The 27,500-nt window shown below is 37.9% G+C and overlaps 1 protein-coding gene and 1 long non-coding RNA gene across 2 annotated transcripts in view; both read right to left on the reverse strand.

The window, feature by feature from the left end:
* LOC138021278 (fibroblast growth factor receptor 3-like) overlaps positions 1–22,965 on the reverse strand; it is a 32,089-nt gene extending 9,124 nt beyond the window's left edge. Inside the window, exons 1-12 of the mRNA XM_068868126.1 lie at positions 22,731–22,965; positions 21,224–21,496; positions 19,522–19,794; positions 13,063–13,104; positions 12,905–12,907; positions 11,094–11,192; positions 6,612–6,696; positions 5,507–5,700; positions 4,623–4,739; positions 2,534–2,718; positions 1,357–1,476; positions 1,180–1,256 (exon numbers count right to left, since the gene is read on the reverse strand). Of these exons, the coding sequence (XP_068724227.1) occupies positions 1,180–1,256; positions 1,357–1,476; positions 2,534–2,718; positions 4,623–4,739; positions 5,507–5,700; positions 6,612–6,696; positions 11,094–11,192; positions 12,905–12,907; positions 13,063–13,104; positions 19,522–19,794; positions 21,224–21,496; positions 22,731–22,944 (1,682 nt within the window). The 5' untranslated portion in view covers positions 22,945–22,965. The remainder of the gene's footprint in view (positions 1–1,179; positions 1,257–1,356; positions 1,477–2,533; positions 2,719–4,622; positions 4,740–5,506; positions 5,701–6,611; positions 6,697–11,093; positions 11,193–12,904; positions 12,908–13,062; positions 13,105–19,521; positions 19,795–21,223; positions 21,497–22,730) is intronic.
* A 1,206-nt stretch (positions 22,966–24,171) lies between these two features.
* LOC138021514 (uncharacterized) overlaps positions 24,172–27,500 on the reverse strand; it is a 10,066-nt gene continuing 6,737 nt past the window's right edge. Inside the window, exons 2-3 of the long non-coding RNA XR_011126377.1 lie at positions 25,161–25,317; positions 24,172–24,305 (exon numbers count right to left, since the gene is read on the reverse strand). This is a non-coding gene — a long non-coding RNA (uncharacterized lncRNA). The remainder of the gene's footprint in view (positions 24,306–25,160; positions 25,318–27,500) is intronic.

Consider the following 27,500-nt stretch of genomic DNA (forward strand, 5'->3'; position numbering starts at 1 on the left):
TTAATCGAAATGAATTGTATTTTATTTTATTTTATTTTATTTTTTGGTAAAGATGTTGTCGTCAGATACTAGGTTTTATAAAATTTATTTGACTATGCCCCTTTTTATAAAAACATTCTTTGTAAATATTTACTTTTATTCTTATGTACATAATTCTATTATCTAGTTTTCAATTCACTGTCATTGTAAAGCAGTTTTTAACCTTCGAATTATCGCTATATAAAATTATTATTATTATTATTATTATTATTATTATTATTATTATTATTATTATTATTATTATTATTATTATAGCACCATACTTCCACAGCTTATGTAAATATAGGTGAAATAAGACTAATGAAAAGAAGATGAAGATGATCCAACGGTACTCCATAGAAATTACAAACACTCAAGATATACAGACGACTGCTAGCTTTCGATAGGATATTATCTAGATGTAAATCCCAATTACTGTAACACGGATCGGACTGAAATGTTACACCCAGCAAATTCAGACTGGGTTTTCTTTCTATAAAAGTCAGTGGAAGTGGTAAAGCCTTAGGGGTTTGCCTTTAAGAAGTATCTTCCACGTTTTCTTGAAGTTTAGTTGCATGAGATTAACAGTTGTCCATTCAACAATAGATAAATAGCTAAATCACCAGAAAACTTTACAAGCAAATTTTGATTCGGTGCGATGACCTTGATATCATTGACCATGATACAATGTAATATATGGCCTAATACAGTCCCCTGGAGGACACCTCTATTAATGTTTAAATGATTCGTAGCAACACCATCAACAACAAATCCTTGTTTTCTCCTTGTAAAAAACAAATAATCTAGGCATAATGTGTGTGTTGAGTTTGTTGGTTCTCTACCATGCACAGAGAGGCTTTTCTCCGGACATTCCGGTTTTCCCTGCATGGCTCTCCTCAAAAACCAATATTTGACTTGATATGCTTGATTGTTGATTTCAGTCTTCAGTGTCCCCAATCTGTGCTCCAGCCCTGGATCGACTAGACACTTCAATAAAGTTCTTTTCCTTTTCTTTACTTTACTCAGATATAGTATCAATCGACTTGAGTTTGAAAAGAATCGCTTTCCTCTTAGGCGATAACATTATTGCATTTTCTGACCTGATACAGTAGGCACTAAATACTTCAAAAGTCTGGAAATGTAATCGTCAAAAGCACATACACATCACTTTTGCTTGACAGATTTGCAGGATCTCCAAAGAGTATCTCAGGTGCCGTCCACTTTATTGGCATACAGCCCTAGGGAGAAAACAGCATTGCATTTTCGTGTTAAAAACAGAACGTCAAAGAGGTACACAGGGAACAATGTGAAAGGGAATCCATCAATAATGTAACCCACCTTTTTGGCATTGCCATGTCCATATTTAAAGTTCTGGTAAGATAGCCCAAAATCAGTGACCTTGCACACACGGTTTTGATCAAGAAGTACATTTCGTGCTGCAAGATCACGGTGAATAATCTACAAAAAGAAAATAATCAACGTTAGTCATGCTCGCGTATAGGATAATATGTTCTGTAATCCCACCTGTAGTGAAGAGGTGCGATTTCCCTATCAACAAGAGGGCTGCAAGCGGATCCAAAGTTAAAGCTTACTTGAAATGACTCAGAGGAAGTTAATGAAACTCAACTTTTGAAAAAAAATTAGTAGGTATTATTATATATTGGTCTCATAAGCTCGATTTTGATTGGCTATAAGCACGCAGCTAATTCTTGCTTTCTCTGTTTCTACTACGTCAAACCTAAAGACAATAGATTTTATATACGTAGACTTAACGTCATACATACAGACAATAGTTTTATGCATGCAGAAGTGACGTCACCTGACACACTAACCAGCAGAGAAGAGGAAAGAAAAACTCTGCCAACCGCAGAAACATTCTTTGATTTGCCGCTCATCCAAAGAAATGGATGAGTCAGTCCACTTGTCTTTACAAGTGCAGCTCAGGAATATGCACAATAAAACAATTATTGGATTCGGTTTTCGCATGATAGCGATAATTATCAAGGCCTCAGTTTGAGTTATCCGCCTTCGGCTTCGGCAGATAACACAAACTTTGGCCTTGATATTATCGCAATCACGCGAAAACCGAATCCAATAATTGTTAATTAACTAATACGATTAGAAAATAACGTAGTCTGTTCGAGCTATAGCCAAAGTTCCCCGATTACTGACTTAAAAAGATGACTGTTGTATTATCATGACGACCACGGCGGGCGCAGATCACACTATGTAATATCAAGGCATGGATCGGTGCATGGTCCTCCAGCGTTATCCCAATGTAGAAAACCCAGTGTTTGAAGTACGCGCTAGTACGTGTCACCCACAGCAATTCATTTCTTTTCGATATAAGAATATCATAAATGGATCACACATTTTCTTCTACATAATGTTAAACACTATAAGCAGTAAGCATATCGCATGATGCATTTCGTAGATACAATCTTAATCTGTGGAAAGATTACAATAAGCAACAGTAATACCATATTTCACGACATGCTTGTTTCGTGTCACATACCCCTCTGGATGCCAGGAACACCATTCCAGTAGCAATCTGGTTTGAAAATGACATTAGGTCATAGGTCTTCAGTGGCGCTACTTCTAGTTTTCCGTGATAATGTTTGTCGGAAATTCCACGGCTTTTTCTCAGGTACCCCAGAAGATCCCCACAGGGTAAGTACTCCATGATCAAAATTGGGTGTACTGTGAAGGTTACACAGAGTTTGGACAACTTCTATAATGCTGCATTCAAACTGTTAACTTCTCGGAAAGGTGGATATGGGCTCTATCATTATTACATTTAGATGCTTTTAAGAAGTAAACAAATAAAGCAGTATTTGCGTGGCTCTGTGTTGGAAGATCAAAGTTTGGCCAACCAACTTTGTCAGCATCGCATATTAGCGGCTCACCTTGAATGAGCAGAGAGGATGAGAATGAAGAAAAGGGCGAATATCTACACATTTCCCAAGTTATGTTATGTTACCCAAGAATAAATGTAAAAGTGAGAAAAAGAAAAAGAGACATGAATTAAATAATAATAATATTAATAAAAAGAAAAACATTAATTAACAATTATTCGCCGAGGGCGAAGTTATTATCAGTGAATATTCACCGGTGAATATTCACCGATAATCACTGAGCCTGAGGAGAATAATTGTTTTAGTATAAACACACAGTTGATTATATCAACAAAGGGAGAAAATGAAACATTTCAACATGCAAAACATCTTCACTTACAATAGCAAACCGACAACTGGCAGCCATTTTGTCCGTCGAGATGATTATCGGCTGATAATCCGAGATAGCGAGCCAATGAGAGCACGCGATTTTGTATAATCACCTGTGTATTTATACTAATCAACGTTACTCATAATTTCCACATATTTGTATTATTTCTCTGTATGATTGAAAAAACTGTGTGAAGAACTTTCTATGAAGAAAGTATAGTGATTAAGAGATGATTAAAAATTTATAGCATATGTTTCTAATCAGAGAACGTTTAGAAATACATTTGATAATAAAAATTAACGGTAAAAAACTACGACGTTTCGAAGTCTTCATGACGTCATTATCAAGTAGAATGTTATGTTAGTGTGCGTCATCAACGCATAGAACATAAAGCCCCTGTCATTGGCAAGCATCTGAAAGAAGCCCACGGCGTAGCGTTCAATAGCCTAGAGGAAATGTTTCCTGTTCTCAAGAAATGTTGCGGGAAAAAGGACTGCCAAATGCAAGAAATTTTATTCATTTGCGAACGAAAACCAAATCTAAACACGCAGTCTGACACAATACGTGCAAAAGTATTTATTTCAACAAATACTGCACGAACTGACACGTTAAACACCAATAACAATGAACGCTCATTATTCTAATGAAGTTTATCACATTTTATTTGTATATAATCTCTGAGCTACAATTTTATATCAGTTTTAACATTCTACTTGATAATGAGGTCATGGACACTTCGAAACGTTGTAGTTTTTTACCGTTAATTTTATAACATATGTTTAAAGATAAAATATACAATTGTCATGCAAAATGTACAATTCCTTTCAATAATTTATCGCCGCCTGGTGGTCTTTGCAGCCTGAGCCAGTTTCTCGCACAAAAAAAAAAATAATAATTAAAAAATAAATAAATAAATAATAATAATAATAATAATTGCAAATAAAAATAAATAAATAAACCAAAGCCTCCAACACTTTCTTGTATGAAGAGGCTCCAAGTGGGTTCTCTTTAGAAGTGTGAAATCAGGCACATGACTGTTTTATATAGCCAAAACAAATGTCATATCTTTTGTCATTATTCCATGGCATTGCTTTGATGATTCACCTTTTGTTTTTTGAAAATTGTTCTGTTTTTCTGTTTCTTGACCTTATGCTATGCAATTGTTGGAATTGAACTTGACGTTAAGAGGGTTTAATTTGTTCCTGGGAAATGTGGTGAAAACGGCCATTTTCTCATTACTCGTGTAAAACGGCAAAAATTAAATAGACAAATTTAGCCCTGAATATCATCGATTGATAAGGTTTTCACGAGCGGTCTTGTACTATTGGTGCAAATTTCTCACAGCTGTTTCTATTTAGCAGTTGCCATAACATCCTTACTTTGGGTGGTGACACAGCCAATGAATTGAACAATATTCGGCTGAGGGCTGTCTCCAATAACTTTGCCCAACCCGATTTCTCTCATCAGAGCGGCTTTTCCTTCATCTCCAGATGTGGCTACAACAAATGATACCAGGGTACAATCAGATTGGACACATGACTTGTGCGGTGTTTCATGGATTTCTACCTCCTTGGTCATGAAAACATGCAGACATTTAAGTCGCTGAGAATCGAACTTGTGTCCTTTGGCTGTCAAAGACACGCACCAGTCAATTAAGGTACGCCTGCTCCTGATTCAGTGTTTGGGGTTCCAACGCTAAGGGAGAATCGAATATGCTTGATCGATTCAAATGTCGTATTTTAAACTGCAATTTAGCAATGGAAAATAGGCTATATAAATGGTTAAAAGCATTATTTATTTATGAATTTTATGAGGAACTTTATCCCTTAATGTGCAACGAGGGTAAAGATCTGGTGTATTTGAGGCAAGACGTCGCCATGAAAGTTTGAAATAAAAGTTAAAGAACAAAATGTCTTTGCACACTTGCAATGAATAGGGATCAAGCAGGAGAAAAGGAGTAGCAAACCTGGTAGGAGAAGGTGATCTATTTTGGTAATCTCCGCATTTGTTTCGAGGTTAAGATAAAGGTGGGTAGATTATGAAAGAGTTGATTGAGAATTGATGATTTTTGCTGCACCCTTTCATAAAACATAGTAATGAAGATTTGTTTTTCTTTCTGTTACGACACATTTTTATCGTGCATGTTGAACGAGGCTTTGTAAGATTCTACGTGACAGGCAGTTCATTAAAGCACTTGTGATACCTCTTCAACTGAAAGGTATCCGATGGAAACTATAAATTAACAAAGCCGAATCGTACTTACGAGAAAAGCACTTTGCTGCAACAAAACGTATGCCTGGTTTTCCATTTTCACGACTCAAGGTTGCTCGCCAAACTGTTCCAAATGCTCCTGAACCAATGACCTCCTCAAGTTCAATCTGGCGACGTGCTATTTCCCATGCGTCCACTTCAACATTCAACACCTCCATTTCATGTTCTTCCGCGGCACCTTGTGATCTTTAATCCAGAAATGTTGAGTGTTAGTTCTCTCATTTTCCAATGGTGGGTTGGTTGCCGCTCGCCACAACTGTTTTTCATTTTGTCACAGCAAGTTTCCAAAAGCGTAATTGGTTTGGTTATTTGATGCAGGAAGTCAAAAGAATTCGAAATGACATCTGACTTGCAGAAGCAATGATGTTGGTGTATGATGCCCCAAACCCGGAGTGGCAAACTAACTAAGAAAGCCATACTTAATATCCAACAGCTGCCATTTTACAATGCCAGATAGGTTCATGTGATGTAAGCTTAATACTCGCACATTTCTTGGGAAACAGACTTTTGATCTTCAAATAAGTTTTGTGAAATTCTCGCATCCCGGCCCCCCTCTCTCTCCTTTTTTTTTGTCTTGTGGCAAGAGAGGTTGAGGGGACAGAACATCTCCACCATGTTTTTGTCTCCTCCAATAATTTTTTTTTTTTTTCAATCTCAATTTAGCGCGTGGTCATGATGCGCGGCTGTTTGGAGGAAGACACCTGATTGGTTGCCATTGGCTGTGCGAGCATGGCGCGAAGGTAAAAATAGATGAGGCATGGAGATGTGTTCTCTACCTTCATTCCCTCTTGCTTGTGGTTAGCTATTGCAATGCTATTTACAGAAGGGGGCGTCATACGTTAAGTATAAAATAGAGAGCTTACGCACGAGACGGTTGCCAAGTAGCCGAAGAAAAACTGGGTCGAAACCGACGTCCGTGACTTGACTTGCTTGCATTAACCATGTCACATTAGTGATTTCGCTAGTTGTGAAGCATTTTTGATTCTTTCTTAAGACTGAATCAAGATTCTTTTAGAAAGACAAGAGATACCCTTTTTAAAAGTTACAATCAAGGATTGGCACGAGACGATAAACACGCCTTGAAACCTGCAATTTACCTGCACACGCTATAAATTGGATGTGAGATGTCATGGGTAATTCTGAATGGATCCTGATATAGTAAAACTTTGCCGTCACCACCAACTGAATGAGACGCATACAACAGAGTAGATACAGGGGCATATAGGTCAGCAAAGACCTCATACGCTGGTTTATTGTAGGATCACTGACAAAACAAATACTGCTCACAATCTCACATGCCACAATGCACACATGTGTCTCCAGAGACAAACCAATTCACAGTAATATAAGTTATTGCGATACCACTGGATGCGACGAGCCAAAAGCACTTTGTGGAAAAAAAAAAAAAAAAAAGCAACTGTGGAGCCGCTCACTCCGGGGGCTGAGTTACGATAACGAATCTTGGAAACTAACAACACACTCTTAAATCAAACTTAAACATGTGAAGTGAATTGTTGCTGACCTAGAAAGGTTTTCAAATCGTAACAATCTACTGCATATACCTGACAAGTATACGCATAATCCCTATCGCACGACGTCAGTTCTCCTGTCCGTGCCGGCAAAATAAATATTTCTTGTCAGGAATACTATATTTTGCCTTCACTACCAATGAGAGGCATAGATATCGACAGTGTCGTTACAGGAGCCTATAGGTCAGCAAAGACCTCATACATGTTGATAGACAAAGAAAGGGCTTGAATTTGGTGTTGAGCGCACGAGTTTACTGAATGAATTGACACTGCAAAGCTAAGGAAACACCAAGCTTAATCTACACTACTAGATTCTTGGAAACCTAAAGCCTCGTTGTAGTTTAGTCCCACGCGCAAGTCACTGGCTACTCTCTTGGTTCTCCACCTTCAATGCCTCTCATTTACTAGGGAAGTAGCAGCAATGTTTGCGCCAACGGACAGGACGTTTCTTTACCAAAAGCCTACCTCAGAAATTGCTGAGGAAAAAAAAAGGAGAAAACAGGAGATTAAACATCTTACAAAAGTGCATCACCTGTAAATATCTTTAGTGAAACAAACATTCTGGAACGGATAAAGCAACATCATTAAACAATTCCTTCGACCTTACAAAGGAATCTCAACAGCCTCAAATCAAAACAAACTTCTCAGTATCCTCCTCCGCCCCCTTGCATGGGAATAAGCACTTTTTCACAGAAGCCCAGTCCTGACAAAATGCGTTGACACCACTCGTGCCTGGCCGATAAAACTTTGAATTAAACTATGCCAGTTTATCATTGTATATTAGACACGCAAAACGGTCAAACTTATGGGTCCCCACACTTTATCTAAGAATTTAAAGATGTCGTCAACAGTGATGGTGTAATCATCATAATCTATTATTCTGCTTATTTCGTCTGCCACATAGATAAGATCCCCGAGACTCCAATTAACATCTCATTATGGTGATTTCGTTTAACATATATCACTGAAAAATATTCAATGACAATTTCTGCAATTGAGGGACCCTGGATGACGCAGTTTGTGATTTAAATTCTGCTGCAAAAGCACCAAACGACAAGGAGACTGTTTTTATTCCTCTAAAAGTGGAAATTTCTTTACTCTCAGCTTCGGACCAATTATGATGAAACACTTTTAATTTTACCTCGATAGCGACTACACTACCGGATCCTACGCCGAATGCGTCACAATACCCCAATTGAGATGGCCTCTGTTTAACCGGCCAGATTGGAATACCATTGCATTTACAAAGGATCGCTTGCCAGAATTTTCGAACAAATGCAGCGCCGTCACTTGACTTGATTTCACGTGATCAAGCCACAATTGAGCGGAATATATTAGCGCGTACCGTGAGATTTCTTGACATCAACAAAGATACGTTGCCTATATGGATGTGTCGCTGTATCCCTACTTAAAGACTATTAATGTCAGCAACAAAGCTCGGGATCCGTTTGCTCGTGGCAGCAAGAATACAAAGAACAAAACGGTTGAAAAGGTTTTAATTTTTTTGAGAAAATGTAGAGAGCCAAAGACAGCCCAAAAGGCAAAACAGTTAATATGAAGTATCTGACAGTACCGACTTGATATCTCCAAGCAAGGGCTAGAAATTGTCTGCGTTCAGGGAAGAAATCTAGGTGGAGATACCCAGATTTCAAATCAAATGAAAACATAAGGACTCCAGGCCTAAGAACTCCTTTAGCAACCAAAATGCCTTAGCACTCATGCTTGAACTTACTCTTGTTCAGGTGGTTATTCACATGCCTAAGATCTAAAATCAATCTTTTCTTTCCAGGCTTTATCACTTAAAGCAATGTTATGGTATCATATCAAACACCAATTATTGCTGAAAAGATTCGGTCATTTTAGTTGAAGTAAAAAATGTTACTATGGCAAAAGGAAACCCCTGCAAAAACACCCTATACTTTGGCTTTAGCTGCTCATGTCTCAAAAACGAACTCGGTGACCCTCATTTTTATTTCTGAAATGTCATCTGTGCAGCAAATTTAGAGGTAGCTCTAAATTCGCTCCACATAATTTTCTCTTTTTTAATTTGTAGAGAGTTTCTTCTTGGCCTGCTGAAAAAAAAAAATTAGGTGTTTTTGCAAAGCTTTTCTGTTGCCCTGATAACTTGTTACGTCAAAAAAAATGACTATATCTTGTTTAGCAATAATTGATGTTTCACATGGTACCATAACATTGCTGCTACGTGATAAATTTTGTGGTGTGAATCCTTCCATTAAGAACGTTTCTTTCAAGTGTTTGAGCCACCTTAAGGCAAATTTCTTCGGTAAATGACAAGAAATATGAAGTTGATTGTCCAGTGCATACGCAAGTATACAAGAAAATTAAAATCAATGAATAAAGTTATAGAGTTATTCCACATCAAATGAACTTACCTTTCCGCGTTTTTTTTTTTTTTTTCATTTCACCACGGACAGCAAATACCCAGCTTTGACCTTTGGAACGTGTGACGTCATTTTGAAAATCACTTCCGGTCAACGTCCGTGTTGAGAAAAAACATCTCGTGCCTAAGCTCTCTGATTAGCTAATGGCTAATGTAGTGGGTTGCAGTGCAGTATGGTTGTATTGTGGAGTATTGGGTTTTAAAAAAAAAAAAGTTGTCTACAAAAAATGACAAATAAATAAATCAGAGGTAAATTGCTTGCAAGATAGAAAACGAAAAAAAGGAAATCGAATAGAGTGTAAAATCGTCCTTGTACAAAACCACAAGCAATAGAAAGAGCGGTAGATGACCTTGGTTGCACTTATAGAGAATCCCTCTAATTTTTGTGGAATGAGGAAATGCTTTTCGTTAACCCGTCTGCACCAGTTTTTGAGACTAGTTTTTTTTTGTTGTTGTTGTTTTTAAGAATCATTAAATCATTTCTATCTCGCTGGAAACATTTCTTACGACCACATTTTGAGGTCTGTCGAGATTCTATTATTACCGTTAACGTTCACTTTAGACAAATGAGCAGTATATGAGATCAGAACGACTGAGCAAAGGTCTCTATTTCTTTTAAAGTGCATTATTGTGTATTACAAGTGGGTTAGCGAATGTGAGAGAATGATTAACACATATCAAATGAAAGGTATTACAATTGAACTCACTGGGAACTCGGAAAAATCCGAGCCCCAGATGGGCTCCGAGTTGCCAGTGGGTTCAATTGTAATACCTTTAATAAACCATATTCGTATTCTCGGTATTTGACTGGAACTAGCTTGCAATGGAGGCTAATGCGGGGGAATCTTTTCAAATGCAAATACTTTCTAATATATTCCCCCGCATTAGCCTCCATTGCAAGCTAGTTCCAGTCCAATACCGAGAATACGAATATGGTCTATTTGATATGTGTTAGCCATTCTCTCACATTCGCTCACTTTGGTGGTTGGTTGGCCCCATGGTTGACAGAAATACAGGCAACTGGATTTCAATGATGCTCTCAATGTGACAGCAGTTATGAGCTATGCTGTCAGTCGCTAATTGACTCTGTGGCTGCGTGATGCAGCTCGAGTCAAATACCCACATTTCACGGTTGCACACCATAGAGTCTCCAGTAGCTCAGTGGTTAGAGCATCCGTACAAGATCACGGAGGGTGGTGGGTTAGAATCCCATCTGGGGCTCGGATTTTTCCGAGTTCCCATTGGGTTCAATTGTAATATCTTTCATTTGATATGTACAAGTGAGTTGACCAAAAAATAATAATTGACTTACCTCGCTGTGGCTGCTCAGTGCAGGGACGTAAAGATCATGTGAAGACAAAATAAGGAAATATATAGTTGGTGGGGATGAATATACCACGTTCTTTGAAGACTGAGATTATAAGACCAAGTAAACATGACTTTATGCCGAAGAGGAAGGCTGGTAATTGTCATGACAACCAACGAAATCGCGAATGCTTTAGGCCTTCTACTACGACTAAGACTACGACTAGGACTACACTAAAAACATAGAGAATAACCTTTCCGATGTATTACACTGCTCCACGAGATCACAAATACCTACATGGAAACATGTAACACTATTTAACTTAAGATGCGGTGATATGTACCTGTCATTCGTCGTTTGCAAAGGTACCAGATGATTAATGCTGATAACACCACAGCAGAAAAAGGGCCGACGATGTAGTACCACTCTATCGCTCTGGTAGCTGTAAAAAACAGAACCATACATGGTTGCAAATTTTTCAACGCGCAGGATATATGCCATTCGAGGCCGAATTTGGAGGGGCAAAGTTACTACTCTTCTTCGATTATTGGAGCTTAAAGGAACCAAGCGATTTAGCAGATATTGCTATGAACCGTATTCATAAATGACTTTTTTTCTCTCTGTGCTAATTATCCTCACTAGCCTCGTTAGCAAAGGAAAATTCAAAAGACTTTTTCTGCCAAAGTGAGGCTAGTGAGGATGATCAGCACAAAGACAAAGGATGATTTTTTATTGGCCGCGATTCAGGAATACGGTCTATATGGTATTATCAATTTAAGGGAAAAACTTAAAGGGGCTATGCCACGTTATTTTAGGGTATTTCGGGGACAACTTTAATTAATCATGAGTTCAAAACTCGAAAATGGTAATGCCAGGAAATCCTGTACTGATAAAATTATCGTTAAGTCACAAACAAGATGATTCTGAAAAGAAACGACCTTTATCCTGGTGAAAAACGTCGTGCCGACTTTTTGCAAGATTGACCAAATGCAATCCGTTTCAATGTTGTCCCTTTCTGTCCATCCATGATTCTCTTTCCTTTTGATGTATCTCTTTTATGTTTTTCAACAGTTTTTAGTGGTTATTTTAATGTTTCATTCTAATTTTTGGGCATTTTGCGTGTCATGGAATTACAACATTTTGCGTGACATAGCCCCTTTAAACTTAGCATGCCAAAGACAAGCGACATCTCAGTCATGCTTCTCTTCATTTTATCGTGCCAGGATGTCTTCTAACAAGGTAGTGAAAATTGAAACATTCTACTCAAAAACACTGGAGATGAATTAAATATTTTGAATTTAAGACCAAATTAACGAATAATCTTACTTGTATTTACAGACGTTGCTGAAATGATCTTGCGTCACTGGCCACTCGGGCAATTTCAAGAAAGGATAAGAGCCTTTAGGTTTAACTTATTCATCCTTATGTTCTAGTTTACACAAGATGTTGAGTCTGTAGTAGCTTCAGATATTTCGTTTTATGTTATATTGCAAAAAATATATTTATACCAATATATATTTAATATCCGGCGAAAATTACATGCTTTACAGGGGCCAGGGCGAAGACGGAATGTGACAACGCAATTGATGTCACCAAAAGATGTTGGTCAACAATTTTGTTTTTTTTGTAAACCTCTCCTCGCTTATTAGAGCATGATCAATACTCTTTAGCAGTAGGCTCCATCACTCAATCAACTTGACTGTATTTTTTCATGCTTATTCGCTCACTTACAGCAAGCGTGTTATCGCATAATCAGATGATGTGGAGGCCCACTCCCCACAATCATCTGCCCTCTCACCTCCAAAGAAAGTTTATGAGAGTTTGCGTAGGCTGCAATTGATTTAAAATATTTTTTGTATATATTGATGGTTCGCCAGATATTTTTGGGATATATTGTTACTGCCAGATACGCCAATCAAGTCGTTCACTGCATCCTGAAGTTGTTGATGCAGAACTTATGGAATCACGATGGAGGTTCTACGGTTAGATACCCTTGGGAATGGACAAAGACAGTAGTCCTACCATGAAAGGAAAGGACTAGATCTTGCTGCACTAGTTTGTGGCAGATCAGCCAACTCATGAATCATAAGTTAGTCTGTTACGCCAGATGATTCACTTAAAGACACTTACGTCATTTGGCAATACATTACTCACCTCCTGGATTAAAAAAATAATAATAATAATAAAAAAAAACCTGCGTGAGTAGACAACCGTCAAGTCCCATTACGTTTTCGCTCACGTATTGATTATTAACAGGCTAGACGGTGGAACAGAGACCTTTGAAAGGAACAAAGAAGTTAATCATAGCCTACCTGTTCTGGCTTTTGGATTTTTAGCCTTTTGGTCTTGGAGCCCTATCGAAAAAGAATTCAGAAAATTCAACTTTTATTTTCAGTGTATTGTTGGGAATGAGTTCTCCAACGAAACAGGTATTGCTTTAACTCCACAACCATAATTGGCAAACTCTTATTCCAACCCTTTGTTTTTACATATTCAGGACTGTTTTCAACCCATGCAAGCAAAAATTTTGTCAACCAGTAGCTCAGTTGGTTGAGCACCGGGCTGTCGGGAGGTCGTGAGTTCAACTCCGGACGGACCAACACTCAGGGTCTTTAAATAACTGAGGAGAAAGTGCTGCCTTTGTAATTACATCTGCAAATGGGTAGACTATCTAGTCTTCTGGGATAAGGACGATAAGCCGGAGGTCCCGTCTCCGACCCTTCAATGTTCATAATCCTGTGGGACGTAAAAGAACCCGCACACTTGTCGCAAACTTTACTAAATTTCTCGCAAACTCCGTACCCGTCATTAGATTACGAAGAAATTTGGAATTAAAATAGCGTCCGACTACAAATGAGTCGTCTATAAAAAAATAATAATAACAACACATAAAAAAAAAAAAATTAAAATTAAATAAATCAGAAATTTAACAGGCAAAAATTTGGGAAAACTGAACAACGCCTTACCAATCCCGGCAACTTGCTTTTTAGATAACTTTGGACATCAGAGATCGAGGTAATCTGTCGTTACACTGGAAAAAGACTTGATGTTACGGATACTATTAAAAAGCGCTCTAAGGTCGATGCAACTGACCGTAAAACTTACTAATACAACTGTTACATTAAGCTGCCAAGCGATGACATTACTTTGTAAACCCAACTTAGGGTAAGACTATGTCAATTATCTTTTTAGGTAACGTTGTTTGGTGATCAGCATCTTGCTGTTTGTGTTATTGCTGTCATTTTGTTGTTGCCTTAAAACATCATTAATATTATAGTTTACAATACCTACTACAATACCTACTGGAAAACCATTCTGTAACAACTTCAGGAGATCATTAAGTGATGATTGCAAGAGAAAAGGAGAAGAACAAATACGATAACAACGTAAAGGAAGTGTGCGGATAAGGTTGAATCTTGTATTTCCTAGGTGTGAATGAGTCCCATTTGGTATAAAGACCCGTAAAAGTTTTCTTACGATAAATAGATGTAGACTGAGAAATTGTGTTGATTACGAGTTTAAGAAGAATATCGAGGAAAGGGATTTGGCTATTTTCCCCAAATTCAATTGTGACTTTGATGTTATTATGAAAATTATTTAAAAACTGTAAAACTTGGTTGGCCAGTGGTAAGATTAGATCAATCTGTTATGTCCAAAGTTATCTATAACGCTAGTTGCTGGGGTTGTAATGAATTGAACAACATCTATCAGCGAATTATGAAATTATATGCTAACCGCGGCTGTTAAAGGTACTTTATTTCTATTTTCTATTATTTTAAGTAAGCATATTCTGCCAAAAAAATTAAATAAAATAAAATAAAAAATAAATAAATAATGAGCGAATTTTGCATAATGAATGAGTCACCAGTAATCTGATCCCTGTTTATACGCAAAGGGTTTTGGGATCTGGCCAGGAGGACAAACGTTGCAAGGCGCTGCAAGAAAATGTAGAGCGGAAACTTATTTCGACGTCCAAAAAACGATTATCGAGAGAGATCAACGGGTTTTTCGACACTGTTTTATCACAAATCGATTTGGGCAATGTTGATACGTGGCAAGTGTAAGTTTTTGTTTGAATAACCGTGAAATATGAGATAACATTTACTGAAGAGCTTCCTTGCTTGCGTAAGGTTTATTTTGAAATGTTGACATCGCGTCCTGGTCTCAAAATATTTCAAAATTTGGTATAAATCTGAAGCAAGTAACTCAATAAAGCTATTTCAGTTGTATTTTCGTGTGTATAAGCTGTTTTCTTATTAGACTTAACCAATAGAGGATGATGTGAAGTGCTAGTTTTCTACTCATATGAACCATGTGAGCGTTAACTGAGCCCTGCTAATAGAAATGAGCCCACACAAGGACAGAGAAAAACTCTGACCAGGGTGGGTATTGAACCCACGACCTTCGGGTTAGATCACCGCTGCTAAGAGAGGAAATTGACAGCATTCATGTGGTTCCACCACAAATTAATTGTTATCCACCAGAAATTCAACTTCACTCATTTTCTACCGTTACAGAATCGGATGTTCGTGCTGTCATCATGAGCTCCTCTAGTGCATTTTGTAAACAGGATCCAATTCCCACATGGCTACTGAAGTTATGCATTGATGAACTTCTCCCAGTAATAACCGAAATGGTAAATCTCTCCATCCGTGGTGGACTTGTCCCTGCTGATTGGAAGTGTGCTCTTGTGAAACCACTTTTGAAAAAACTGGACCTTGAACCTGTACTCAACAACTTCCGACCTGTCAGTAATCTGTCCTTTATTTCAAAGTGTGCTGAGAAACTGGTACTTCAACAATTATTGTCGCACTGCTCTGAGAATGCACCGCTTCCTAGCAACCAATCTGCTTATCGGAAATACCATTCTACCGAAACTTGCCTACTTAAGGTGCAGAATGACATTTTGCTAAGCATGGATCGACAAGAGGTTACACTTCTCGTATTACTTGACTTAAGTGCTGCATTTGACACTATTGATCATAATTTACTACTTAACTTACTTCAATCTGATTTCGGTGTTATTGGTAGTGCACTTCAGTGGGTCCGTTCTTTTCTGTCTGAAAGACAACAGCGAGTAGTTGTTGGTAAATCTTGTTCTAAAGACTATCAAATGAAATATGGAGTCCCGCAAGGAAGTTGTATTGGTCCAATCTTGTTCCTGCTGTATACTTCTCGACTCTTTAAACTTATGGAAAAACATTTACCCGATATGCAAGGCTACGCGGATGATACGCAGCTATATCTATCTTTTCGGCCGTCATCCTCTGAAGAGATGGATCGTGCACTATCTGCGTTATGTGCTGCCATTGCTGAAGTTCGTGCCTGGCTTATCTCTCACAAACTAAAATTCAATGACACCAAAACTGAGTTTATCATTATTGGTACTCGCCAACAGCTAGCTAAAGTGGAAATACCTTCTGTGAAAGTGGGGACAGCTGACATAGCACCCTTGACCAGCATCAGGAATCTTGGTGCCTGGTTTGATGATAAAATGTCTATGAATGATCACATCAACAAGACCTGTAGTAAAGCCTTCAGAGGACTTTACAACATCAGACAAATCAGAAAATTTCTTTCAACAGACACTACTAAAATACTAGTCCACGCCTTTGTAACATCGCACCTGGACTATTGTAACTCGCTACTGTTTGGCCTACCTGCATATCAACAAGAACGTCTTCAAAAGGTGCTTAATGCAGCTGCACGAGTCATATGCTTTATTCCCAAGTACGACCACATTACACCATCGCTTATAAAACTACACTGGCTTCCAGTGAAGCAGAGAATTGAGTTCAAAATTGCTCTATTAGTGTTTAAAGCAGTAAATGGCTTGTCTCCTGTGTACCTAACTAATTTACTTCAGATTCAGCCAACACGGAGATATAAACTTAGATCTGATGATAAAGAACTACTGTTCATACCAAGATCTAAATCAAAATCAGGAGACCGTGCTTTTGCTATAGCCGGACCAAGAATATGGAACGATTTACCAATTGACATTAGACTATCGGCAAATTTGGAGACTTTTAAAAAAATCTTAAGACTTATCTTTTTAAAAAGGCTTACTATTGACTCCTAATTGCATAATTGTCATGAACTTTTTTGTTCAGTTTACATATATATTTTTTCTTTTCTTTTATGCATTTAGATTTACTTTATATATTTATAATTTTGTATCTATATGTACATATTTTTTGATGTTTTTATATCCACATCTTATGAATCAGTTTACTTTAGTTCGTAAGCATTACGTTTATATATTTTGTAAATAGTATTTATTATTTATTTGTCTTTTTTCATTGTAAAGCGCTTTAGAATATTTTATAGTTTAAGCGCTATATAAATTTATATATATTATTATTATTATTATTACCGACTGAGCTACAAGGTCAGACGGGAGCAGGTGGTGGGAATTTAAGATGTCAATGTCACGGCAATGACTATGTACAACTACAAGGAAGGGTTAAGTAGTTACAAACGTTAGCCGAGTAGCACTTACATTTCAACAGGCTTAACTATTAGAGGGTGATGAAAATTGCTAGTTTTCTACCCATATGAACCATGTGAGCACTAGTTCACACCCTGTTAAGAGTTTTTCTCTGTCCTTGTGTGGCCCCATTTCCGTTATTAGGGCTAACGCTCCCATGGTTCATACGGGTAGAAAACTAGCACTTCACATCTTTCTTTCAAATAGTTAAGTCTATTGAAATATAAGTGATAAACGGCCAAGGTTTGCAAAAACGTAACCCTTCCTTGTACTTGTACATACTCATTGCCGTGACATTGACATCTTAAATTCCCACGACGTGCTCCTGTTTGACCTTAGAGCTCAGTCGGTAGAGCAGCGGTGATCTAATCCGAAGGTCGTGGATTCAATTCCCAGGGCCTATTTCCATTAGTAGGTCTAACGCTCACATGGTTCATATGGGTAGAAAACTAGCACTTCACATCACCCTCTAGTAGGCAAGTCTGTTGAAATTTAAATGCTACAAGGTCAACGTTTGCAAAAACGTAACCCTTCCTTGTTTTCTTACTAGTTACGTCTTGCGTAAATGAATTATGGCTTCTGGAAATTTTACCTCCTCCAAAGAAAGAAGTCGTTGACTGCAGAGAAGATGGAAATTGTATTTACAGAGCTGTTACTCTCTGGAGGGATAAAATGAGCGACACGAAAGATGAGGAAATCGAACGTCAATTTCTAGTTTGATTGAAAAAATCCAACGGCTTTTGAGCCGCTTCGTACAATTTTCTTCATACTCTGTGGGTACATGTATCCCTGAATCATTTTAATGTATTACGATGATTATGCTCAAGCAAAGCATATTTCAATCTCTTAATCTGTCTCGAGGAAGCTGTTGTAATGCTACTTTCTGAGAACGTACAACATTCTCTGTTTCGATTGATTTCGATAACACTGGAAATTCATATGCCTCAGCTGTTAAACAACTTTTTCCTTCTGTCAAGTATTTCACTGGATCCAAGGAAACTTGTCAAGCTTCAAATTCAAACAATACGTTATACTAGTTCTCTGTATATCTGATCCTTGGAGCAGGTCTTTAAGGTTTACTCTCTTAATCGTACTCCTTTATGTACAAAGTTGGCCGGTAGGACATTCAGAGGTTCTGTAACGTTGTACAAAATGATTTGAACAGACCTTCGTACTCACTGAAACGTTAAACATTAATATCTCTAGCCAGCCAACGACGAAACCTTTTTTTTTAAATTCCTGGAAGAGAAAAATCTTAATATTTCAACGTGATGAAGAATCTTCTGCTTTTCTGGGTACTTTCGATCTTGGTCACAAACCACACAGCACAATGATCGCCACCAGGCATATTTGCAATATTATTTGATTTGCTGAGTTTAGAAACAGGCCAAAAGCTAGCCCGCTATACACACGTAAATACAACTGAAACGGGTTTATTGAGTTATTTTCTCCAGATTTATACCTGATTTTTTTTTAATATTTCATGATCATTTCACAATAAACCTTATAACATTACGCAAGCAAGGAAGTTAATCAGCAAATTTTATCTCATATTTCACGGTTATTCAAACAAAAACTAACACTTGCCAAGTATAAACATTGCCTAGATCGATTTCTGAATAAACTGTGTCAAAAAAAATTGTTGATCTCTCTCCAAAATCGTTTTTTGGACGTCGAAAGAAGTTACCGCTATACAGTTTCTTAAAGCGACTTACAATGTTTGCCCCCTCGCGATCCCAGAACCCTTTGCGTATAAAGCAGGGATCCGATTACTGGCAACTCATCCATTGAGGAATAACCATACTTTAAGCCTTGTTTTATTCTACAGTCAGCGATAAAATTGTTTTACATTGACCTTTTCAATCCCCTATTCCGTCATAAGCTGTAATTCTTAAGGTGACTGAACACAGGTTTAAGCACTTACATGTATACTTCCATTTCTGCCATATTTATGCAATTGTAAGATCAAACTTGATCACTAATATGCTACCACGAAAGTTTATATTTTTGACAGTCAATGTGCTATGAAGACCCTTACCTTGGTAACGCATCTACAATCGGCGTCAAAATGAGTTGACACATTGTGTCTGTACAACAGATTTTATGCGTAAAATAACAGGGCTATTTGTAATACGCTTTAAATTTTCCACACAACCTTGTTTTGGGGAGGGGAGAACTGGGTACCCTAGCAAGGACAAAGAGTTAATTCATTAAAGCAAAATTGTACATTCTCCAATCACTATTAGACAACCACACAATTCTAAATCCAAAATAATTTTACCTCTTATTTTGATATCGACAGACGAGGACGCAGAGCCTGCCTTGTTCAGTACTTTGCATAAGTATTTACCACTGTCAGAAACTTCAACTTTTTCAATAAGGAGGATGCTGCTGTCACCGTTTTCAGTAATGTTGGCTCTTTGAATCTCAGAAACGTTATTCTTTTCCCACGTGATTCGCCATGTAGCTTCAGTGGCTTTGCAAGTCAATGTCAGTGTATCCCCTTCCAGCATTGTGGGATATGGGTTTGGAGATATCTCAGCAGTGGGAAATTCTGAGATTAAAATGGCACAATTCGGCGAGATAAATATCCTCGCAAAGTTCCAGCTCATTGCTTAAAAAAGTGAAATCAGTGTTAAGAAAAGAAAATTTGGACGACAATGCAAAGATAGTTCCGATAATTTAAACTTGAGGAATTTTAATGAGATAGATAAGTTAATTTTTGAAAGCTGGTCAAATTTTACTGCAGAATTTGTAATATGCAGTAAAGAGACTGAAAGCTGGGGATCAAAAGTATAAAAAACTATATTATATTGCAGCAGGAAACGACTTCTGTCTCGGCAAATCTAACCAATCGCTGGAAAAGTAAATTTAATATAGGTTCACGCTTCCCCACTCCTGCCTAGTATCTTCTCCAGAGGTGATCTTAAGCTTTTATATTACTCCTTTCATACACTCACTAACTAGCGTCACTTCCTATCAATAAGGTGTAGATAGGTGTAAGGTAAAAGACCGCCATGATCACGTTTTGAAAGAGCGTGGGCGGAATTAATGTGCCAAGCTTCCAATTAAAGGCGTTCACTTGATGGTACTGCCAGTTGGTGGTAATAATGTTTGAATTTCATATTTTACCCAATTCCACGGTTGGTCTAGCAAGCATGTTACGACAAAGCTTAATTACTTTTTTTTGTAAAGGAATACTGTTCTTTCGCGCTCCTTTAAACGCACGCGAAACTGACCTTTGGTTTGTCCGATGTTATACTAGTATTCGCAGTCATTGCAAGGACTAGTATACACAGCGTACCTGACACCTGTTTCCACCTCATGTAAAGTTCCATCTCCTGCGGAAGTAGGAGGTCATGTGATACTTTATCCGTCCTTATACTTCCTAATAGTAACATTTTTCTTTTTCTGCTTTGTCCATATGCAAATATCAACTAAATACATTTTTCCCTGTCGTCCTTTACCTTTTGTTCCTTCAACTTTTCCTTCCGTGATTACTCTTAGCATTTCATTGTGTCTCATGACATGTCCAAAATGTTCTATTTTCCTTCTCTGGATTGTATACAACAATCTGCGATTTTCACCAGCCATTTGCAACACTCTCTCATTGGCGAGCTTCTTTTTCCAGCTAATGTTGACCATTTTTCTCAACACCGCATTTTAAAAGCCTGCAGACTTTTCACCAAGTCTGCGTTAACTTTAATGTCCGCTAACTAGTGGGCTTATAAAAGGAGTCACGTAACAGGTTTAGATCACGCCTGAGGAAAGCACTAGGCAGTCAAAACGTCGGGTCTTAATTCGTGACTTCTATAAGTTGCATTCCTTTTAAGCCGGAGTAGCGGGAAATCCACATGGCTGCCTTTTGAACTGTAACTCATCTCATTTGAAATTAAATCTATTCAATTCAAACCCTTTTGTTTTCAAAAGAACGCGGCACGTAATCTAAATCGTATACAAAAGTCATAGCAAAAAAAGCAAACCTAATACATGAAGAGAAGAATTGGAATATTCTTCACCAGCCTCGTTTTTGGCTATACACTTGTACCATCCCTCCATATTCTTTGCAGTTTTTGGTAACTGAAGAAGTGACTGGTTCGAAGTATTTGTAATGACAGCATCCCTAGGAAGCTCTCTGTTTTCAAATTTCCACGATAGTTTTGGATGTGGTACACCACTCGCCTTGCAGCTAATGTTGGTTGTTTCTCCTTCAACGACAGTCTGGTTTTGTGGGGATACGTAAACTACAGGAGCGACTGATTAAAATAAGAGTATATCGGGAAAACAATTTATAGGAGAAAAATGTATATAATGCATTCTTATTAAATATTACTAACTATTGCAGAATGTAACATATTCCAACCACTATTAAACAAATACACAATTCTACATCCAAAATAATTTTGCCTTTTATTTCGACATCAACAGAAAAGGACGCAGAGCCTGCCTGGAGAAAGTGAGGTCATTTACTCTTAGCTTGAAAATGCGGTGTGTGAATGCGGCTTACTTAGTATGCAGAACACGAATTTGAAAACCTGAGAGCCCAAAATTTAAGCTAATGAGTAAATGACGTCGCTTTCTCCTCGATCCAGATCGCTGAAAGCTATACAAAGGAATACAAGTGTAACCTTCTTTAACTAAGAAGATATAGGCGATAAGTTCAGGGAGTAAAGGCACATAATGCAGAGTGCGGTAAAGAGGAGCAGAAACTCACTGGGAAGAGCCTCGCGACCTTCTGAGACGATTTCCGAGCTAGTTTTCGCCGTGTTGATTGACCAGCAAAGCCGTCAAGGCTAGCCAGGTCACGTGTTGAAGGCTCACGTTTCATTGAATCATGCAATCCAGATGGCGTTGTTGTATCATATTCTGCCGAGGTATTATTACCGTCCATTGTTATAATTTCTCGGGCTCCTACTCCCGCAAAATAAATATAAAAAACAAACAAACAAAACCATGAAGCAAAATCACGTCACGGTTCACGATGAATTAAACATTCGATTCTCATCTCACGGATAGGCATTCTCAAAAATCACGGCTCACAGCAATTGACAAAATCACGTTTTATAAAAAAGGCAATTCACGGTTCACGAAATTACCCATTACTACCGTTAATGCAATATGAAGGGGCATGGTAAGTTGTAATGGCATGTGGACTACATGCAGTTATATTTCTTGACCTCTTGGTTGGAAATTAAACCAATTTGCAATATAATGTAATCGCTCTTAGTTAAAGGATGCTTACAGTGACTTTACAGAGTTGCAGTTACGTTATATGCTGCAGCATAGTTATAACCTCATTTGTAAGATCGTAATTAATTAAATGTACGACTGTATGCATTTCTTGTTGTTACTCAATCCATGACATTTCTTGTAAAGTAGATTGATTTAATTATATTTGTTACAATTCAAGACCATTATAATTCATATTACGGTTAAATATTCCAATGGTTACACAGTTTCTTTGGGTGCCCTGTGATTTAGCTGACTTACCTATTACTTCAATCCAAATTTTGCCGCTTACATTTCCTGCCCTGTTCTTTGCAACACATCCATATTGGCCAGCATCCTTGAAAGTCACATTAGTGATAACAAGAGTGTTGTTATTAGCAACTTGAGTTCCATTGTTAGTCCAGGTGACGTTTGGTTCTGGGTCTCCTCTCTCAATACATTTTAATTGTAATGTAGAGTGAAACAACACAAGCATAGAGTTTTTCTTAAGAGCAGCATCCAGCTTAGGAGGAGCTAGAGAAACAGATAAATATAGACATCACATTTGCTCAATCGTAAAGTGACATGTATGTGTTCAACTTGCACAATTTAAGAGGTTTTACCACGCTATTGAGATGATGATGACTTATATGTGCTTTGCATAGGTATACAGTAAAACCCTGCGAGTAAGAACCTTCCATTCTAAAATTTAGCCTAAACAGGTTCTTACATAAATGGTAATTAACAGAAATCTAGGCTATCTAGGTTGTTAAATAGGTTCTTATCTTCTGGATTAAAAAAAAAAACACATTGTAGATAACATAGTTTAGTAGTATTCGAGCTTAGTCCCTCATGCAGCAGCCAGTTTTTCCCTATACCTCATCTAAATTTTATATCATGGCATTTTTACGATAAGAAGGACGCTAAAAACTTTGCGTGACCAAGAGCTCCGCTTGCCGGCGCGCTCGTTTGCTGTGTAGATAAACACAGAATCGAACTAGGTTGGAGAAAATTTGGCCACCAAAGGTGACGAACCTTATTTTCAAGATCTGCCAATATATATATATATAAAGAACTAATATCGCATGATGATCTGGCACACGCAGACAACCTGAACTCCATAGGTGTCATGTAAGAGCCTAACACAATCGTCAATAGCTGATATGAATTATTAGTGCCATTGCAGGTCTATTTTAATGGTAAATTAAGGTAGTTAGTAGTTAGTCCACGAACTAATACTTTTTACACTAATATGTTCTTCAGCATTGTGTTCCTTAAATAAACTTTATTTTCCTTTGAGTCACCTACTCGATTAGTTTCCTAAACATTTTAAATATAAAAAAACTTTCGCACAATTGTTGTATTTTAGCTATCTGTGATTACCTTGGTTTTAGATTTTCATTTTGCCTTAATATTGACTCTCTGTAAATGATATTTGTGTGAGTTAAAATTAAAAATTGACTTGAAATTTCACGACACGACAGAACACGAAAATAAACTAAACATCACTTTACTACCCTACAACACTCAACACTACCCTACCCTACCCTACCCTACCCTACACTATATTACATTACACTACTCTACACACACTACCCTGCCATACATTACACAACGCTGCACTTCACTTTACTTAACTTCACTACACTGCACTTGGTCGTGAGCGTGTTAATGTCCAACTCACCAAGTGGGAAAAAGGAGAAATGTAGGTCAAATCCTCTATATTGAAGATTCCCGTCTGAATGAAAAGACAACACAACTGCACTACCGGTAATCAGCACGCTTCGTCCAGTTTGCACACCGCAGTATGTGCCGATTATATGGTTCCTATCATTGCTGATTCTTAAATAGTCGTACCTATCATATAAAAGGACAAAAGCACATTAATCAAATAGCAATCAAAGAAAAGATGTCACATTCATGTCAAACCAGGTCGAGAAATTGGGTACATCATAAAATAGCAAATTATTTGCATAGAAATCCTGTCTTCGAAATCCTCTGCGATTTTTATCGCATATTTTGACAACTATGGAAAGATCGTTAAATCAGATCCAGGTGATTTACCTTCCCTTACCGCCAAGAGAGAACGTTCAACGGCCTCTGGTGTAATGATTAACTCGTCAAGTGTGTGATCCACAGGAACAGGGCTGTATTCCAAAGGTGGCATGTCACTAGAAATCTTACTGAACGAAACGTTGGATGCTAATTGGAAGCGGTCGGATACCGAGTTAGTCGAGGCTTACATTGTTCAAAACACGCTGCACGCTCACTAACCAAACTACATCAGCTGATCGCCTTCGTAGCTTCTGGCTTGAAATCTAATTACTTAAAGACAAGGCCACCAGCTATCCTATAAATTTGATGATCTAAATAAAGCTCGATGAAATAGGATGACAGTATGTTTGAGCGTCCGTTCATAATCTCCAAATGAAAATTCATTTACGTCATCCCAGAACACAACAAGGTACCCATGCATTAAATATTGTAATCGATGTAGAATAGAGCAAAGTATTTGCAAAGCAAATTATTGGCTAACGTCTTGGCACTTACCCGCAGTTTGATTGATGTTCCAATTCATTATAAGGAATATGTTAAGGCCTCCGTTTACAACCTCCAATACATTTTCACGCCCACGCAAAGCAACCTTTAATAGGTGCCCCGTAGAGCAAATATTTGGAAAACAAACCCAATCCTAAATGTTTTGGCACTTACCGGCAATTCCAATGGCGTTCCAACTCAAAAACGTTAAAGTAAATCACCAACTTCTGGTCAAAAGGAATAGGAACTCGATAGACACAATGCATGTTTCTTGGATAGTTGTTAGGATATCCGGGACTTCTCAGGGTGTTGTTTCTGAAAGACCCACAATCTGAAAGAAAATTAGCTTTATCAGTAAGTAAAATATTGAAGAGAACAACACCAATCACAATCAGAGACACGTATCTGAAATTGAAATTCCGTAGTAATGGAAAAAAAACCAAAGATTCTCTAATGAATTTATTAAGATCTTTCTGATGCCTTTAGATCCCACGCGGTGAGGGAAAAGGCCGGTAGCCATGAAAGAACTATTTATCGTACGAACAAGCTTCCGAAAAGAGATGAAGAGTGTGCTGGACGAGCACGATTTCATGAATTCTCAAGTTTATGGGGCAGATAATGTTACCAGTGTTTCAATGATAATTCATCTTTCATCTCCACGTTACAGCTCGCTGTCCCAAAACTTCAAGATGCAAAGCTTACAATCGATACGTTTGCAACAAAAGTCAAAAGCAAAAAGCGCTAGGACACGGCAGTAATATCGTCATATTCACCGGGTTTACTTAGATTGCTTTTGGTCTTCATCGGATTGCTTAGTTCTACAGGAAAGTTGTACCTACCTGGTGCAGAAGGCATTTGAGGAAGAATGGTTTGAATAGAAGTAGAGTTTAGTGGTCCTGAGGCGATCGGAGAAAGGGTGATTGTTGGTATTACCGTACTCAAAGAAAAAATGCCTAAAAGTAAAATACAATAATTGTCATTAACGCATTTCAAAATCTGAAGTCAAAGCATCAAAAACACCATGAACGAGTTGTTGGAAGCAGCAGAGTATTAAACGGGGTTAAGTTCCTAGGTTAGTTTGCTTTTTCTCCTTCTTATTTGTTGTCTTTCTACAGGTACAGTGTAAAGTTGTACGTACCTGGGGCAGAAGGCGTTTGAGGAGGAGTGGCTTGAATAGAAGTCGAGTTTAGTGCACTTGGTCCAGAGGGGAGGATCACAGAAGGGGTGGTAGTTGGTGCCACTGTTCTCGAAGAGAAAATGCCTGAAAGTAAAATAACATAATTGTTATTAACTCAATTCAAAGTTAAAGCATGAAAAAAACTATGGACGAGTTGTTGGAAGCAGCTTGAGTATTAAACGGGTTAAGTTCCTAGTTTAGGTTGCTTTTTCTTCTTATTTGGTGGCCCTTCTACAGGCAAAGTTGTACGTAGATGGTGCAGAAGGCGTTCGAGGAGGAGTTGTTGGAATACCCAACACAAAATGGTCATCATTACCCAGTACCAAGGATAAGCAACACAAAATACGAAATACACCACATAATAAATATCCTCTAGTAAAAATTTCGCAGTTGTGACATGACGAAACTTGTCGCGCCATTCTGCCCTCCTATTAACAATGCGCTCATGCAATCTTTATCTTTGTTATATTCAAACTGCGAAATAACTGGCTCTTGATGATAACAGTAACAATAACTTAAAACTACATCACGAATAAATCTTAAAGACGCCTGACTACAAATTTTTAGATAGACACGTGTTATGACATCCAATAACACTAAAGCGACAAATGTGCGAGTAGTGTTGTTACAAGTCTTGCCTCACAGGGGTCGTGACGGTCTCCCTGATTGGGTTCTGGCAAGAAAAATGTTACTTGCATAACAAAGTAAACGAGTTTCTTCAATCAAATTTATAAGGTGGTCTTTTCTGCACAGCCGAGTGTGACTTTTACTTACTTGGCCTTGGTGGCGTTGTTGGTCGTTGACTTGAGTATGGACGCAGTGTGGTGTTCCCTGTGATCAAATTATTCATAACAACAAGAAATAAATCACAGTAGTTTTGCAAAGTGGAAGGAGGCATTCCTTAATTATTGATGTAACTGAGCACTGACTACGCCACACTACCCTGCATTACAATCGGCCAGTTCAAGAGTTTCACCAATCACTTTCCTTGCGCGCGGATAAAACAAGTATTTACGGGAGCTCTTGAAATGTGTCAATAAATCCGTCATCGCTACAAGGAAAATTGCTAAATTCGTCTGGAACCTGTAGTAAAAGAGGAAACGTATGACATGATTTGCTTAAACTTAGCAGTGCACGTCAAAAACGAAGTACCCAAAATTCTCGACAAGTCAAGGGTAATCAACGTTTCTATTTTACGATAATGATTGCAAGCAGAAAAGGAAAAGTTAGCTAAAGTCTAGAAGGTGTTCCGCAGTGAATTTTCCTAAGTTTAAACGGACTCAGTACGAAAATATTCTCCCTTTAGTAGTGAGCCTGTGTTTCATTTGAGGTGCGCA

Source organism: Montipora capricornis, chromosome 10 (assembly GCF_036669925.1).
Source record: "Montipora capricornis isolate CH-2021 chromosome 10, ASM3666992v2, whole genome shotgun sequence".
In the NCBI taxonomy this organism is placed as follows: Eukaryota; Metazoa; Cnidaria; class Anthozoa; order Scleractinia; family Acroporidae; genus Montipora; species Montipora capricornis.